The sequence below is a fragment of the Nannobrachium achirus genome (genome assembly GCF_963921795.1).
Source record: "Nannobrachium achirus genome assembly, chromosome: 6".
Classification (NCBI taxonomy): Eukaryota; Metazoa; Chordata; class Actinopteri; order Myctophiformes; family Myctophidae; genus Nannobrachium; species Nannobrachium achirus.
The window spans coordinates 68,632,145-68,651,132 of record NC_137815.1 but is presented as its reverse complement, the minus strand read 5'-3'; the positions used below and the strand labels follow the sequence as shown (position 1 = coordinate 68,651,132).

Sequence of the window (18,988 nt, the reverse complement as noted above, 5' to 3'; positions counted from 1 at the left end):
GGAATGGAGGTCTGCCCCCCTGTATCATACTTTGTTTTATGATGGTGGCGTACAAACCCTACAAGCTGACAACATATCACAACGTGCACGCACGTACGTGCACACGCACAAGGTAAAATACCAAGGGAGAGAAATTGCGACACATGATCTCATCACCTGGTGCAGGTAGTCACTATTGGTAGCCGGCAGTGATCATGTTTCCAGCCTGGTGATGTCACGAAACCACATATTGTTTATTCATAAACTGGCTGCACTTTTCAGACTGTAAATCTAAGAGTGATGTCGAAATATTTAGGATCCATGTCGATCATCATGTCCTGCCTTACCGGAGTCACATGCCACTAAGTGGGAGCATCTCTGATAGTCTCATGGATGTGGACGCCAGAAGAGACCAATGCTGCGGGACAGAGATAAATAGACCACACCCTTGTAGGAGAAAGAAGAAGCAGGTAAATAAGCCTACCGCTGTCTTCGGTGCAGCACATGCACATACCTGAAGCATAACTAATGCTGGTCCAGCCTCTACAAGAGACATGGTTGGGCAGGGTGAGATTCAGAATCAGATCAGCAACCCAGAGAACATAGAAGGTACGTGAATGCTCATACATTTTGTTGTGTGTGTGTGTGCGTGCGTGTGCGTGTGTGTGCGTGTGTGTGCGTGCGTGTGTGTGTGTGTGTGTGTCTGTGTGTATTGTTTAACCACATGAATCCTAGCGTCCCCATTCTGGGCATGTCATAATAGGTGAACATTCACATAAAATAACCGATCGGTTATTTTCAGCGAAGAGATGAAGAGGAAAACAAACAAGACCCAGTCAACAAAGTATTGGAGGAGGTTCTAGAGGTTGATGACAACATCCTCATCATCTTACTTGATGCTGTGGGATACACGGTATATCGTCATTGTCAGGTGGAAATCTTGTATGTCCAAAACCGTTCGTTTTTATCATTTAAGAAATTAACTAAACTAGTGAAAACAGACGATCTGCTGTTTTCACTACTTTTGTGCGATGGCCTTGTCTGATGAAGCAGGGCTTTACTTTGCTAGAAAGTGTACACATTTGAAACTTGGAGATATGAGGTTTCTGCACGACAGTGACGATATGCTGAAGGTAGAATCCAGTCAATCCACAGCTCAGACAAAGGCCTGATTTCTCGACAAATCTGTAGAACTATACTGTAGAATAGAGCTGCAGTTAGTTTCTTAGCGATTATTCTATCGATTCGCTTTTTGTTTACTGGACAAGTGCATCATTCATATAAACAAACCGACATGAGAGTATTTTGACTATATCGACTTGTCTAGACTAGAGTCTAGACTCTAGTTAACAACGTGAGTCCTATTTTATACTTTATTGTACGATGTTGTTGCACATAAATACTGTAGCAGATCCAGAATCTCACAATGCATTCATGAATATTTATGAATATGTTAAAAAAAAAAAAAAAAAAAAAAATCCCAAGCAAAACAATTGCAACATTTCTCCAAAATGTTTACTTTCTCCAAGTGATGAAATTGAAATTGTTAATTTTGATTAACTGTTGACCCGCCCCTACTGTAGAAACACAGCACAGCACAGCACAGCACAGCACAGCACAGCACAGCACAGCACAGTAGCATGCAGGGGCGTCACAAGGGGGGGAAAAGTGGGACTGAGTTACTAGGGCCCAAGGTGGAGGGGCCTTAATTCTTTTATACTTTAGCTATTGAAAAATAGCAGATCTACAAGCTCACAGCACGGCAAAGAGTGTTGTGTTGCGAGCTTGTAGATCTGCTATTTTTGAAAAGTCGTGAAAATGTGTGCAAATCTTTGAATCTATGTATTTTTAAGCGAACATTTGTAACTCAAATTCTGCTTCTGGGGGATCCCTGGAACTAAATATTTTGAGGTGGGGATCCGTGGCCAAATACACATCGTTTTGGGGGTCCTTCACATGAAAAGGTTTGAGCACCACTGACATAGAAACATAGGTTTTTCAAAAAACCTTAGAAGGATTTTGAAATATTAAAAGATTTTCAAGATTTTTCAAAAATAGCAGATATACAAGCTCGCAGCACGGCACTTGGTGCCACGCTGTGAGCTTGTATATCTGCTATTTTTTTTCAATAGTTAAAGCACAAAATACTGCGTATTAATGTGTTCCCAGTCTAAATGGGTTAAACCCCCTCCCCCTAGGAAGAACATTCATGGGGGCCCCGCAGTGATTCCTTGTACCCAGGGCCCAGAATTTGGTGCGACGCCCCTGGTAGCATGCATAACTACAGGGACCAGCAGCAGCATCATTGTTGTGCAGGAGTCAAGGACCATTATCACAAACAAATAAATTAGCTGTTGGTAATTGTCTGGGACGTTGAAAGGTTTCACCCCATTGAATTATTATTTCTATTTGCTTGTGTGAGCAGAACAGAGCAGCTTATATGAGAGAGGCAGAAGCAGGGAACACTTTAAAAGTGTCAGAGAAGATGACTTCATGCCAGGGTTTCGCAAAGTGGGTGCTGTGATCAGGGACGTGCTGGGCCCTTGATTCAGCCCGGGAAAAAGAGTTGCAGAGGCCCTCATTGCGCGCTATAGAGAGAGATCTCTCTCTATAGCGCTGCTGCTACTCAAAGATTTGCCATTTCAGATCATGACAAGTGACAAGCCAGTGGGCCAATTACAAACGTTATATTTCGTCGTTGTCGGGTGGAAACTCTGTACGTCCAAAACCGTTTGTTTTGTATTTATCATTTTAAAAATGATTTAAACTAGTGAAAACAGCCGATCTACAAGCACACAACGCCTCGCACCGCGAGGCGTTGTGTGCTTGTAGATCTGCTGTTTTCACTACTTTTGTGCAACGGCCTTGTATGATGAAGCAGGGCTTTGCTTTTTCCTAATGGCCGGCCCGGACCGGCCGGGAATGAACCGGCCGTTCGGGAGTTGTCCCGCTTTTCCCAATGGCCAGCACGTCCCTGGCTGTGATGCCAGTCCAGGGGTGCCACAGAATAATTTGATAATATTTGGAATTCATCAGTATCACTTCAGTTTAACCACTTAACCACCACTATGCTTAGTAAAACAGACCTGATTTGCACTCGACAGAGTTCTTTTTTCCATCTACCCCAGCTCTCTTCACCAAACACGTGTTGTGAGCTTGTAGATCTGCTATTTCTGGTGAACCTTCCTCCCATGCAGAATAGGGATGCTGAGGTTCAAGTGGTTACACGTCAGGTATAACGTTATTTTCAGTCAGTTCTGATGGAAACGGATATTTACCTGAAATACATACCGTAACTCAGGTGGAAAGATGCATCCTATTTACATAGGGTAATATTCTAGTCTTTCCAGAAGGATCTGTATAAGATTCTAAAACATAACGGAAGGTAACGTTGTAACCCAGGTTCTCTGAGTGGAGAGACTGGCTCTCCATTACATATTGTAATATGTAGTGGAGAGTCAGTCTCGAACACGAAAGAGAACAGTATAATTCAGGGGTGCCATGGCGTGGATGAAATGGTTATTTACAGGGGTACCCTGAGTCAAAAAAGTTTGAAAACCTCTGCTTTACGCTGTTCTTCACTTCCTGTACACATGCAGTGAAACCCTCTGGGAGGCTGGGATGTTTGGGCTGGATTCTGGTCATCATATCGCTGCTCTTCATCGCAGCAACCTTCCCCTTGTCCATATTCATTTGTCTTAAGGTAGAGTATGCTGACATTATGCTAATGAAGTAGCAGAACAGCCAACGTGAAGGAAAAATGCACACCGTTGCTGTCTAACAATTTTTTTTTTGTTGTTGTAAATGAATGTCCTAGCTACTTTTAATCATAGTGTCACACAAATGCAAAAATGCTGATCTGCAACCTCACACACTGAGCTTGTACATCGTTTATTTCTGCTATTTAAAAAAAAGTAGGTCGCAGTTTAGTATCAGAACCGTCACATCTTGTCCGTATCTGTATGTGTAACGCTTGTCTTTTATGTTGATTGACTCTCACGCTCTGACATCACGCTCTGACATCACTGTGTTGTCAGGGGAACCAAATCCGTTTTATGCCCATATATAGAGATCCATGTGATGCCACGGGAACCAAATCCCCTTTATGCGCATATGGAGATATGGAGATCCCTGTAATGGCAGGAGAACCAAATCACTGCCCATATATGGAGATCCCTATGTGGAGCTGACCACCAATCAACTGGATCTCCATGTTAAAAGTCCATATATGGGTATTCCACAGAATCCCTTTTATGCTGATAATAGAGATCCCTGATGTCATCAATATGGTCTGATAAACATCACTGGCCAGATAGCCAGAAGACATGATGCGAACTAGGTTGCTTTTCACCATTAGGTGTCTTACTGGTGTAGTTAAGTGGGTTTGTATAAATTACTTCCAGTTACTTAATAATAGCAACTGATAGAAGTACAGAAGTACACTCAATTATTTTGATCTAGCCATCAGTATTACATCATGTGAGCTGACTATTTGCTGCAGTCAACTTTCAGGTGCTCACTGCCCATCCCCCACCTCCATTAATATACTATTGTAGGTTAATAATTATTACAAGGAAAGATAAAATAACAAGGTGTCAACAAACAGACTACACATTTTTGAGCGGTGGTAAACCGCTCCTAAGAGTGGCTGTGTGTGTGTCTGTAGCCTTTTTCCTCAGCGTTCTTTTTTGTGCAAGCACGACCACCGCTCACTTCACAGTGGGTGTGATCTTTTTTATTATAAAGTTTAGTTTAGTTTTTTTTTCCTTTTTTTTTGGCATGTTGAAACTAAAATTAAAAGCTTACTTATTTGATCCATGACGCGACCAAAGAGTCCAAAGCATACACTTTTTACATGCACGGGTCCAAAAAACGGGAGCCTGCTGCATGTGTGGGACTGTACCATACCGTTCAAAGTCCTGTTTGAGCTAAGCCTGAAGGGTATTGGATCTTGGCGTGAGAAATGTTTCCGATAACCAGTTGGTGGTGAGTGTTGATGGGATACCTGACCCCCTGAACATTCTCCTTTTTGCTCGCAGACATCTCCATTGGGTCTCGAGTTAATCCTCTCCCATCATCTCTCTCCTTCACCAACTCCTCCACGGCCATCAGCCTCTCATTCGTGTCTGCCTTCCACTTGTTATGACTCTGCCTATTGGCGCGATGCACCTTCTCCCAAAGGTTTAACACTAGCTTCTTTGCAACTCTTTTCCTCCTGGCTTCTGTCTCCTCTGGCCTCATCTTTTTTTTTACCACCCTCCTACCCTCCTCTATCCTCTTGTTTTTCCTCGACCCCTCAACCTCTGGCCTCCTATCCCATTTCTTCTTCACCACCATCTTCAGTTCCTCCCCCTCCACCGCCTCCTTATTCTTCTCCTCCGTGTTTGCTCCCAGCTCCTCAGGAGACAGGCAGGAGAGTGTATGTACGTATAGGTGCTCTGCTGAGTTGGGCTCAGCTAAGTGGGGCTCGGATGCAGGGAGGCTTTCCGTGTCCCTCTCTGCCACCATATTCTGTACCACCTTCTCCTTATTTTCCTTCTCTGGGTTTGATTCCAGGAGCTGCTCCTCAGGAGACAGGCAGGAGAATGTATCGATGGGCTGCTCTGCTAAGTGGGGCTCGTATTTTGCTTCCTGCAGCTCCTCAAGAGATTGACAGAACGTATTGCTGGACTCTTCTAAGTGGGACTGCTCTACTGAGTGAGGCTCACACACAGGCATGAATTTCTTATTCTCTTCCACCGCCATCTTCTGTTCATCATCCTCCTTCCTGCGACTTATTAATCTCATCTGGTTTTGCTTCCGGCAGCTCCTCAGGAGGTTGATAGAAGGAGAACCTGTTGTTGGACTCTGGCTTTTCTCAACCACCTCCTCCTCATCCTTCTCAAACTCAGTAATCTCTCCTGGTTTTGCTTTCAGCTCCTTTGGTTTTGCTTCTGGCAGCTCCTCAGGAGGTTGTTAGAAGAAAGAGAACTTATCGATGGCCTTGTCTAAGTGGGGCTCCCACCTTTCCTTCACCTTATTCTCCTCCAGCTCAGGCCAATCCTGTGGCACGTTGTGGCCCTGAGATGTCTGGAAGGGGTGTGCGCCGATCTCTCCAACAGCGTAGGGCTCAGAGGGATAGGCACGGGTCTCTCCATCAGTAGTGTGGTCAGTGGGGCGGGTGCCGACCTCTCCTGCAGCGTAGGGTTGAGCGGGGCAGACCCTGATCTCTCCATCAGTGTAGGGTGCTCTTAACTGGTAATAGTCCTGAAATCCAGAGTGGGAATTTAAAAGCTTAGGATCGTTCTTGAATCTAATCAGACCAAAGCAGGATGCCCTAAGCAATGTGTTCTCATGGGTGAGGCGCTCAATCTCCTGCCGTGCCGCGTGCAGCTGCTCTTCTAACGGCAGGCACTGTTTTGGAGAAAAGCTTTGGATGTCCTCATCTTCATCACATGCTCTGAAGGTCTGTGTGTGTGGCCCGCATGCAGATGTTTGGATCAGGCGTTCAGGTGAACACTCCTCTATCAGGAGTTCCCTCTCCTCCATCTCCTTCTTTTTGTCCTCCACAATCTCTTGCTCTTCTTTGTTCCCGTCCTGTTGTACAGCCCCATTCGTCTCTGCGTTCTTCACCACCCTTTTCTTCTTCTTGTTCTTATAATAGGCAATTATCGCGTCTTCTATATACTGATCCTGCCGCTCCAACTCCTTCACCTCCACTTTGGTCACCAGCTCGGAGAGCTGCTCTGGCACGTCGAGACCCTGCGCTGACGGGACGGTGCAGGCGTTGGTCTCCCTGGAAGCGAAGGGGTCCGCGGCATGGGTGCTGATCTCTCCAGCAGCGTAGGGGTCAGGGGACAGAGAAGACCCTTGGATGATGTTGTGATGATCATCAGGTGCCCTGAAGGTCTGTCCTGAGCGATGCCCCCATGCCGGTGTGCTTCCAGGTGTTGAATACTCTTCTGTCAGCTTCTCCATTTTACTATTCTCCTGCTCTGTCTTCTCCTGATCTACTTTTTTGCTCTCTTGCTCACCTATGTTCTCCTCTTTTCCTCTCTTTCTGCTCCTGTCTTCTCTACGTTCCCTTACGACGCCTTACCGGGCTTTTCCTGTACCGTTCTCCAGGAGGTCTGTCCGTTGGGTTTTGTTTCTATTGACAACATATTTGCAAGTGTTCTGGTTGAAGAAAGGGATTTCTCTTGTATTCCTCTTAATTAAATTCAGCATAATTCAACTCAACTTCAGCTTCAGGTCAGTAAAGTGAAGGTTAAATGAAATGAAATGGCTTGAGTTGGGTCTGGTCTGTTCTCTTTCTCGTCTAGTATTGTTGAAGAAACTGTTTGTAGGACTTCTTTGTATTCTTCCTCTTATGTAAGTGCAAAACAATTCTACTCAACTTCAGCAAAGACTGGCCAACTGACAGCTAAATCACTGACAGGCCTTTTAAAGGCAGTGCCGCTACGTCACAGGGCAAGCCGTGACATACTGTGGCCATATATGGAAGGCCAATGTATGGCAAGTCAAAGCACAAAACACGTAACAATGCTATTAACTTATCTCGTCAAAACAAATCAGTCCCACGACTCTGTAAGGTATGTCATTGTCAAATATCAAACACAACACACATGCATTTTTTATGGCGTTAGTCTCGCGTGACATTAGTCATGCATAATGGTACTCATAGAGACGAACAAAGGGACGTATATAGGGACCTACACACAAAGGCAGACGTAGGAGCGGTTAGCACAGCCCAAAAGTTACTCTGTGGCCCAGGGGGATAGTGGCCTCTAGTCGCAGTGATGTCAGACAGTACCTAAACAAACAAGCAAACAAACAAGATGCTAGAGAACATTTTCTATTTGTACTTTAAATTGTGTCCTATATTAGATGTGTGTGATTCCTTTTATACTGTGATTATGCTTACATTATTGTGGGCTCGCTGAAAGGCGAGACCATGTTAAACTAACACTTTATAGACCAAGGTTATTCTCCTCAAAAAGATTACCGACAGTACAAAGGCAGGGCCCTTAGCCAATGAGGAGCAGCGTTCTTTGTGACATCGTCACCAACAAGTGCAACCTGTTATAAATAACAACACCACCCACATGAAATCTTTAGTAATATCCAAAGACTTGTTAACAACAGCTTCCTGATAGCCAGGGAGGGATTCGGCCAACATCATCAAAATAAGATTATCTCAGATACATCTTGATCACATGACTATAGAGATACTGTGTACTGATTTGTGTGATTTTTGAGTAATATTAAAATGTTGATGTGAAAAATGCAGGGCAAAGGTTTTTCTTGGCCTCTAGGAGCATACAGTTTTAAACTGATCAGTGGAGAAAACGCGAATCGGCCTGTTATAGATTTTTGGTATGGTGTTAGGTATGGTTATAAGGTTTACAAAAACCATCGCAAATAAGTTGGGCTCGACTCATTGGAGATTTTTCAATAGATTCTGTTACTATTGGGTATGCTAAATAACATACTAGAAAATGTGGAAAATCCAAGTTCTGGAAAGGCGTCATTTCATGATGGCGTCCACGATGGCTTCCGTGATCATAATAATTGTGAACTTGGTGATAAGTTTTAGATCTTTGGCACAGTGTTAGGTATGGGCATAAGGTTTTCAAAAACCAGCGCACAAAATTGGGCTCACCCCCTAGTGGTCTGTTTGCAATGAATCCAATATTATATATGTCAGTATATGGTTCAATCCCAAACTTTTGAAAATCTTACGACCATAACTAACACCAAGAGAAAAACAATCTAAAACCTATCACCAAGTGCAAGATTTCATGACTTCCTCCACAGCTATGAGAAGTTATGGTTTTGGACTTACAAGGTTTCCACCCGACAAATAGTTCACAAAATCTGAACTGAACTGAATTGTGTTGCATCATTTTCCCTCATGCCATCTGTCCTGTCCCTGACATGCAGGTGGTTAAGGAGTATGAACGAGCTGTCATTTTCAGACTGGGTCAGATCACAGACAGGAAGCCCAGAGGTCCAGGTACGTTACTGAGAACTGCTGACTGTTGTAGCGTAGAATGTGGAGTGTTTCTCTCCAGTTATGTATGGGTGCCATGGCCATCTCAGCAGGGACGTGCTGGGCTCCTGATTCAGCCCGGGAAAAAGAGTTGTAGAGGCCCTCGTTGCGCGCTATAGAGAGAGAGATCTCTCTATAGCGCTGCTGCTGCTACTCAAAGATTTGCCATTTCAGATCATGACAAGTGACAAGCCAGTGGGCCAATTACATGAGTTATATTTTGTCGTTTTCGGGTGGAAACCTTGTATGTCCAAAACCGTTTGTTTTGTATTTATCATTTTAAAAATGTTTTAAACTAGTGAAAACAGCCGATCTACAAGCACACAACGCCTCACACCGTGAGGCGTTGTGTGCTTGTAGATCTGCTGTTTTCACTACTTTTGTGCGACGGCCTTGTATGATGAAGCAGGGCTTTGTTTTGCGAAAAAAATTACACATTTGAAACTTGGAGATACAAGGTTTCTGCCTGACAGTGACGATTTACTTTGTTGTCCGCCCAGCCCCCAAAATGGAACGAAGGCCGACATTTTATTTTTTATTTTTTTCCTAATGGCCAGCCTGGACCGGCTGGGAATGAACCGGCTGTTCGGGAGTTGTCCCGCTTTTCCCAATGGCCAGCACGTCCCAGTATGAGTTTGAGAGAGGAATATAAGTTAATAAAAAAAGAAAAATAAAATGTGGGGGTGGACTTAGATTGTAGGGCATTAACGACATGTGATTTTTGCAATTCGACTCGACTCAGTAAAAAATTTAGTTGAAATCGACTTTATTGTTTGATGAACAATGCGTGAACGAAACCCTGTGCTTTAATTCCATTGAAAGAACACAGTTGGAAAAGGAGCGAATCATTCTGTCCTTGACAATAAGCAATCCTAAAGTTTGAATGCTGTACACACGCACACATGGAGTAAAAAATAATGATGAAATAAATATGTTTTTAGTTTGTTTTTAGACTTTCGACTTTCCCTGGTGGCAGTCGACTTGTGTACTGACTTGTTGACTTTTTGGTTAATGCCCTATTAGATAGTGTATGCTTTGATAATTGTGAAGAGAATATAACTCTTTTTTTGGAGGTTGAATTTGTTTGTTGAACATTATGATTTTGTATGCCGTCAAGGACTGAGTCTGTTGTAGGCAACCTTGTTCTTTAATTAGAACGGGTACACATTATTGTGTGTCATTATTTTATGCTTTAACTATTGAAAAATAGCAGATATACAAGCTTGCGAGCTTGTAGATCTGCTATTTTTGAAAAATCGTGAAAATTCGAATTTTGACCCGATTCTATAAGTGTCTTTTGAATCCTTCTAAGGTTTTTTGAAAAACCTATGTTTCTATGTCAGCAATCTGGCCAGCCATCGTCAAAGTAAAGGTCCTTTTCACATAACTGGAGCTCAGTTAGTCTGTTCTTGAGAGACTACTATGTCAGTGGTTCTCAAATCTTTTCATGTGAAGGATCCCCAAACTGATATGTATTTGGCCACGGACCCCCATCTCAAAATATCTAGTTCCAGGGACCACCCAGAAACAAAATTTGAGTTACAAACGTTCGCTTTAAAAATACATATATTCAAAGATTTGCACACATTTTCACAACTTTTTCAAAAACAGCAGATCTACAAGCTTGCAGCGCGGCACTCGGTGCCGCGCTGTGAGCTTGTGTATCTGCTATTTTTTTAATAGTTAAAGCATCCAATAATTTTAGGCCTAAATGGGTTTAAACTTTACTCACTCAAAAAGAAAAACAAGGTTATTCTGCTAGCATGCCTGTGAACGCAGGGATCCGCATCCATTTATTGATTTATGTTCGTAGGGCTTTTCTTTGTCCTGCCCTGCATCGATAGATTTGTGAAAGTGGGTCTGAGAATAGTGTCTTTTGACATCCCTCCTCAAGAGGTAATGATCTTCTCCACATTGTTTTCATTTTAATATTACATACAGTTCACCACTAGAGCACTTATCCCAGTCAACTCTGTCTCTGTTCCTCTGCAGATCCTAACCAAAGACTCAGTGACGGTATCCGTGGATGGTGTGGTGTACTTCCAGGTATAGGGCTGTCGCGACTATGACATTTTACATTAAACGATTAATCGTCACTCAAATAATTGCGATTAATGATTTAATTGTGTTTTCGTCGTTGACAATTACATTTCTGTTTGTCTGGTGAGTTTTGAATTTGCACATGGCAGATATAACGCATAACCTAAATATACAAATAGATTACTGACATATTTGACAACTTTATAACATGTAAACGATTATGACGATTATGACAATATAATTGTGATTATGTCAAATAATTGCGATTAGACGATTATTAGGGGTGTAACGATACATTTTAATAGAGATTCGACACATATCACGATACATGGTTGACGATACAATACATGGATGATATTGGTTCATTCTTGGCAATACGATACGATTCGATTCAATGATTTAAAATCAATATAGTAACTATTTAGCAAAGAAATGTAATCTGTCTGAAAGGTGTGGATAGTGCAGGTTTTTAAGGGAAACATGTATTATTATGGATATAAATAAGTAAACACAGTGATTATCTGCCAAATACATGGACATTGTATATTGACAAACCTGCACCTTGACATGAACCCAGAGATTACACACATTTATCGATAGACCAGTGTAGCTATATGGAATGGAAAAGTATAATTAACCCTCTCCTTTTCATTTTTTCTTCTTATAAAATGCTAAACACAATGCACAAGGAGGTAGTATCAGTACAATCGATCCGATACAAAATCAAACGATACGATTTGATTTTAGCTGTTTTCATTTCGATATATTTCGATTTTTTAAAGTTGAAAACGATATTTCGATGCAGTTACTATATCGTTACACCCCTAACGATCATATAATAATTGTGACAGGCCTACTTCCAGGTCCAATGTCCCATCTCCTCTGTGGCCAACGTGTCCGACGTGAACTCATCCACGCTGCTGCTGGCACAGACGACACTGAGGAACGTTCTGGGAACCAAGAACCTGGAGGAGCTGTTGTCTGATAGAGAGGGCATCTCATGGAGCATGCAGGTGAGAACCTCTGTTGTCTGATAGAGAGGGCATCTCATGGAGCATGCAGGTTAGAATCTCAGTTTAGGTTAGATTCGATCTTTAACACAGCTTTTCTACTTTCTTTTTTTATTCGTTTTAGTGTTAGTTAGAGAATGTTAGAGAGGCACGGTCTGAAATTTCTAAAAGGGCTTTGGGGAGAAATTATTGAAAATAGCAGACCTCCAAGCTCACAGCGCTGCGCCGCGTTGTGAGCTTGGAGGTCTGCTATTTTCGATGCTTGATACCACACTGAAGTAAGTATAATCATGTCAATACTGGAGATGTGGCATAACGGCATAGATTTCTAAACAGAGAGAGCTATTCTTTCAAAGATGCTGTATATAGTATTCAAGTTCAGGAGAGTTTGGACAAGGCAATCCTCTTGAATGCTGCCTTCAGGTATGACATGGAAAGAGGGCATTTGCATTTCTTTCACCATAGTAAAGACAGCGTTCATGGTCTGGAGAGGGCACTTTTTACAGACAGATAAAAGGGCAGGGGCTCAAGCCCCCTTTCATGTCTATGTATGCACGTGCCTGCTGTACTGTGTGTTCAAACGTGCACAGCGTGTTTGTTATTCAAACAATGACTGCAGGAATCCTTGGATGACGCAACACATGTATGGGGCATCAAGGTGGAGCGCGTGGACATCAAGGACGTGAAGCTTCCTGCTCAGCTACAGAAGGACATGGCAGCAGAGGCACAGGCCAGCAGGGAGGCCAGGGCAAAGGTCAGGAGATGTGATGTGCGTGTGTGGCCTTGTGGCTCAACATGTCCACACATGTATGATAGATTTAGTCTAGTAATTCTAGGAAAAAAAAGGTTGGAAAAAATTGTGTTATTTAGTTTCTCAACTGATTCTGACAGGATATTAGGTCTACTAGCCAGGATAAAAAATCTACCATAATCTGCTCACTGCAAATACCCACAGTGGCCAAATCAAGTTGGGCTCCCATCGACTTTCTATTCAGGAGGAAAATACCCCGAAAAAAATCTGCTTTAAGTAGGCTGTGAGGGGTCTAACTAGGGGTTTGCCATGATGCTGAATCCATTGCAAGCATTTGTTTTGCACAAAAAACATTCCTTGGACTAAAAATGGCCCCAGAAAATGATGGTTTAGTGATGAAAAGTGATGAGTCATCACTTTTCATCAGTTTTGTGGGCGTTTTCTGGGGCCAATGAATGTTTTTTGTGCAAAACAAATGCTTGCAATGGATTCAGCATCATGACAAACCCCTAGTTAGACCCCTCACATCCTACTTAAAGCAGATTTTTTTCTGGGTATTTTCCTCCTGTATAGAAAGTCGATGGGAGCCCAACTTGATTTGGCCACTGTGGGTATTTGCAGTGAGCAGATTATGGTAGATTTTTTTATCTTGGCTAGTAGACCTAATTTCCTGTCAGAATCAGTTGAAAAACTAAATAACGCAATTGTTTCCAACCTCAGCTTTATTTTTACTTGACTAATTAGACAGGGGTCACCAATTTGTCCGTACACAGACAAACGTGTCCGTGGCAAGATTTGGTCTTGTCTGTGGAAAAGTTTAGATTTTCTGTTTTACACACCATTATTATGTCCTCATTTTAGAGGTGTAAATGATACATTTTAATAGTGATTCAATACATATCACAATACACGGTTGACGATACGAAACATGGACGATATCGGTTCATTCATGGCAATACGATGCGATTCGATTCAATGATTTAAAATCGATATAGTAACTATTTAGCAAGGAAATTAAATCTTTGTGAAAAGTGTGGATAGTGCAGGTTTTTAAGGGATTTTTATTATGGATATAAATAAGTAAACACAGTGATTATCTAGCAAATACATGGACATTATATTTGAACACATAACAAACCTGCACCTTGATATGAACCCAGACATTACACACATTTATCAATAGACCAGTGTAGCTATATGGAAAGGAAAAGTAATTAAACCCCTCCTTTTAATTTTTTCTTCTTAAAAATGTTAATTACAATGCACAAGTAGGTAGTATCGATACAATCGATTATTTGCACTGTCGATTCGATGCGATACAAAGTGAAACGATAAATTCGATTTTAGCTGTTTTCATTTCGATATACTTGTTTTTTTTTTTATTAAAAACGATATTTCGACTCTGAGAGTGTACAAATCCATTTGTACACTCCCAGAGTTTCGCTGTATCTGCATCTGCATCTGCATACTGTGTGTGTGTGTGTGTGTGTGTGTGTGTGTGTGTGTGTGTGTGTGTGTGTGTGTATGTGTGTGTGCGTGGGTGCGTGCGTGCGTGCGTGCGTGCGTGCGTGCGTGCGTGCGTGCGTGCGTGCGTGCGTGTATTCTAGGTTATTGCTGCTGAGGGAGAGATGGATGCCTCCAGAGCTCTCAGGGAAGCATCCACAGTGATCTCAGAGTCCCCCACTGCCCTGCAGCTGCGCTACCTGCAGGCCCTCCACACCATGGCAGCACAAAACAACTCCACCATCATCTTCCCTCTGCCTGTAGACATCCTGCAGCCTGTTGTTCACACAACTCCACCATCATCTTCCCTCTGCCTGTAGACATCCTGCAGCCTGTTATTCACACAACTCCACCATCATCTTCCCTCTGCCTGTAGACATCCTGCAGCCTGTTGTTCACACAAGTCCACCATCATCTTCCCTCTGCCTGTAGACATCCTGCAGCCTGTTATTCACACAACTCCACCATCATCTTCCCTCTGCCTGTAGACATCCTGCAGCCTGTTATTCACACAACTCCACCATCATCTTCCCTCTGCCTGTAGACATCCTGCAGCCTGTTGTTCACACAACTCCACCATCATCTTCCCTCTGCCTGTAGACATCCTGCAGCCTGTTGTTCACACAACTCCACCATCATCTTCCCTCTGCCCGTAGACATCCTGCATCCTGTAACTCCACCATCATCTTCCCTCTGCCCGTAGACATCCTGCATCCTCTAACTCCACCATCATCTTCCCTCTGCCTGTAGACATCCAGCCTGTTATTCACAAACCTCCACCATCATCTTCCCTCTGCCTGTAGACATCCTGCAGCCTGTTGTTCACACACCTCCACCATCATCTTCCCTCTGCCTGTAGACATCCTGCAGCCTGTTATTCACACAACTCCACCATCATCTTCCCTCTGCCTGTAGACATCCTGCAGCCTGTTATTCACACAACTCCACCATCATCTTCCCTCTGCCTGTAGACATCCTGCAGCCTGTTATTCACACAACTCCACCATCATCTTCCCTCTGCCTGTAGACATCCTGCAGCCTGTTATTCACACAACTCCATCATCATCTTCCCTCTGCCTGTAGACATCCTGCAGCCTGTTGTTCACACAACTCCACCATCATCTTCCCTCTGCCTGTAGACATCCTGCAGCCTGTTGTTCACACACCTCCACCATCATCTTCCCTCTGCCTGTAGACATCCTGCAGCCTGTTGTTCACACACCTCCACCATCATCTTCCCTCTGCCTGTAGACATCCTGCAGCCTGTTATTCAAAGGACATAATGATGGACGAAGTCAGGGCTGTCACGATTATGACATTTTACACGACGATTGTCGCTCAAATAATAGCGATTAACGATTTAATTGTGTTTTTGTCGTTGTTTGAAGTTGCACATGGTAGATATGACACATAACCTAAATATACAAAGAAATTATGACATATTTGACTTTATACATAAAAAAGATCATTGATAGTGGAAATAGCCGATCTACAAGCTTGTAGATTGGCTATTTCCACTATTTTTCAACATGGAAACGGTTATGACGATTATGAAAAATAATCGTGATTATGTCAAATAATCGTGATTAGGCGATTATGTAATAATTGTCACAGCCCTGGACGAAGTCAGTATTCTTCCTTTACCCCTCAGAACTGGAGAGAGACACACATTTTCAACCATTTATTGTATGTATTTTGGTGGTTCTCATAGTGCGGACAAGGGGGCCCACCATCAATGTGTGTTAATATAGCATACAAATCAGTTTGACCACTTTAACCCTAAACATAGGTTGTTTGAAAACAGCAGATCAACAAGTTCACAACGCGTCACAACGCGACACATTGAGAGCTTGTTGATCTGCTACTTAAAAATCACACCTGTGTGAACTGAGCGGTGGAGGCTGCGTGTGTGTGTGTGTGTGTGCACACGTGTGTGCGTGCGTGCATGATACGGACATAGCAAGCCTGCCACCCACACACATAGCTAGCCACATACGGACATATCCATTCAGCGCTCCAATAAAAATAGCTGTGTCCCTGGCACAAAATATTTTCAGACGGAACTTCAAACTACTTCATTTTCCTTTTCGCGACTCAAGGAACCGAGAGACACAGAGAGACACAATACACAGATGTTGGTCTGAGGCCAAGTATTAATTTGGTGCTCCTTGACGTGACACTGTGTGAGAACCAGTGATGTATGTGTGAGCAGATGCTCTGAGGGCGTCTCTCTCTCACTGTCTCTCCCTGCTGCTGTCTGTATAGTCTGCTGCCTGCAGGGGTGTCGACCCAAACCCTGGGCCCTGGGTACAAGGATTCACTGCGGGGCCCCCCCATGAATGTTCTTCTTCAACCCATTTAGAATGGGAACGCATTATTATGCGTCAGTTTGTGCTTTAACTATTGACAAATAGCAGATATACTGTGAGCTTGTAGATCTGCTATTATTAAAAAATCGTGAACATTAAATGTGTCTTTGAATATTTCAAATCCTTCTACGTTTTTTTGTTGTTGAAAAACCTAAGTCAGTGGTGCTCAAACATTTTCATGTGAAGGACCCCCAAAATGATATGTATTTGGCCACGGACCCCCATCTAAAAATATTTAGTTCCAGGGACCCCCCCCCCCCCCCCCCCCCCCCAGAAGCAAAATTTGAGTTGCAAATGTTCGCTTAAAAAAATATATATATATATATTCAAAGATTTGCACACATTTTCACGACTTTTCAAAAATAGCAGATCTACAAGCTCGCAGCCGCGCTGTGAGCTTGTATATCTGCTATTTTTCAATAGCTAAAGTATAAAATAATTAAGGCCCCTCCTCCACCTTGGGCCCCAGTAACTCGGTCCCACTCCCCCCCCCTTGTGACGCCCCTGCCTGCCTGGCAGCTTGTTGTGTGTATACTTGAGAAAACAATAGACAATAGATAACCATCCACTGTGTGCGACTCGTCAACCACCAGGCTGTCTAGGGCCTAAACAAGGCTGTCTCCTTTCCTTCACAGTCTGTGTCGCTTATTAGAATGATTACATAATGGACTGTGTAAACACTCTTGGTTGACAAAGTGGACTTTATATGGAAGAAAAAGTTGTATACTTTTTGAAATGTTTTGTTATATAACGGAAGTCAATGGTGACAATAGGACTGAAATCATGTTATAGACCAGAGGTTTTCAAAGTGGGTGACAGGGCACCCTGGGGTGACAGCAGTCCAGGGGTGCCGCGAGATAATTTGATAATATTTGGAATTTATTTGGACACTTGAATTTTTTTAAAATTTCATCTTAAAGTTAAAGTACACAGTTATTTTCAGTCAGTTCTAACCAAAATGTCTATTATCTCAATGTTTTCTTCGCAACATAATCGCTACAATATCTTAATATAAGGTGCTGGGAGTGAAAATTGTGATTATAATGTAGGGGTGCCTCGGATGAAAAGAATATTTATAGGGGTGCCCTGAGGCAAAAAAGTGTGGGAACCCCTGTTATACCAATGGTTCCCAATCTTTTCAGGCTGTTGCCCCCCAAAGTAGTCATATTTGAACAGGGGACCCCACCCCCACCCTGACATTTAGTTTGACTCGGTTTCACAGGTAGATATTGTGAAAATAGCTGAGCTACAAAGCTTGTTTTCACAATGTTTCTCTTTCTGATATGTAATATTTGACAATTTGGATAATTTGGTATGAAAAAGGTATTAAAAGTCATTACATTTTAACATATACCCTTTATACACATTGTACTGTATGTTGGTTTGTTAACTGTTTGGTGAGAAAACAATGTTGCACATTAATTAAGAAAATCATCTTGGGAGGGGACCCCGCAAAAATAATTTGGGGACCCCCAGTTTGGGAAGCACTGTCATAGATGAGTGCTTGGACACATGAAGTCTGAGATCCACGTTGGAGCCACGCCATCCCCATGTGCATCCCGAGATACACTTTCTCTAGTCACAACTTTCTTGCAGCCGAAGACTAAGTTAATACCGACCAGAACAAATTGAAACAAGTGAAACAAATTTCACACGGGACTGCTTGCACGTTTGGCACAGCCCGCCTGTTTTGTGAGAAAATGGGCATCGTGCAAGACAATCATGGAAATCAATTTACCCTAAAAATGTGTGCATTTGTTTGTTAGCAAGACAAAGAGAGAGAGAGAGAGAGAGAGAGAGAGAGAGAGAGAGAGAGAGAGAGAGAGAGAGAGAGAGAGAGAGAGAGAGAGAGAGAGAGCATTTTTTTTAAACTGTTTTTGACAATAACCGAATGGGTCACACAAAATACCATGCTCTACTTATTTGGAAGAACAGCCTTTATGTTGCTCAGTGAAGCAAGGAAAATGCTTCAGTATACACTCAGGCTACCAGAGCTTCTGTGACTGTGGCCTGCTTTCACCTTCATTCAGCATGATTCTACTAGCCTACTAATGCTTTATGGGTATGCCGATTGGAATTCACAATACATAGCACTATTTTAGCCTATTCCTCTTAGAACATCACACATGGACAGATAGCAAATGGTACTGACAGTTGTAAATGTAAATCTTCCTTCCGTACTGTAGATGTCAATGGTTTTCAATGGCCAATAATAGCCTGTAATCAAAGACACTATAAACAGCCTCTTCTTTTGGTGTGAAATCCATGTGAAGCTAATAGTGAACTTTATCACTTAAGCAGCCTT

The 18,988-nt window shown here is 42.7% G+C and overlaps 1 protein-coding gene across 1 annotated transcript; it reads left to right on the top strand.

The window, feature by feature from the left end:
• Positions 1–533: 533 nt before the first annotated feature.
• On the top strand, positions 534–15,509 carry LOC308287259 (stomatin-like; the record flags this gene model as incomplete). The annotated part of the gene is made up of 12 exons (XM_080728375.1): positions 534–588; positions 3,579–3,682; positions 8,902–8,974; positions 10,824–10,906; positions 11,003–11,056; positions 11,914–12,063; positions 12,680–12,814; positions 14,419–14,592; positions 14,691–14,816; positions 14,915–15,060; positions 15,174–15,281; positions 15,398–15,509. 12 exons carry the CDS (start codon positions 534–536, stop codon positions 15,507–15,509), a joined length of 1,320 nt encoding a protein of 439 aa, XP_080584501.1.
• Positions 15,510–18,988: the final 3,479 nt, after the last annotated feature.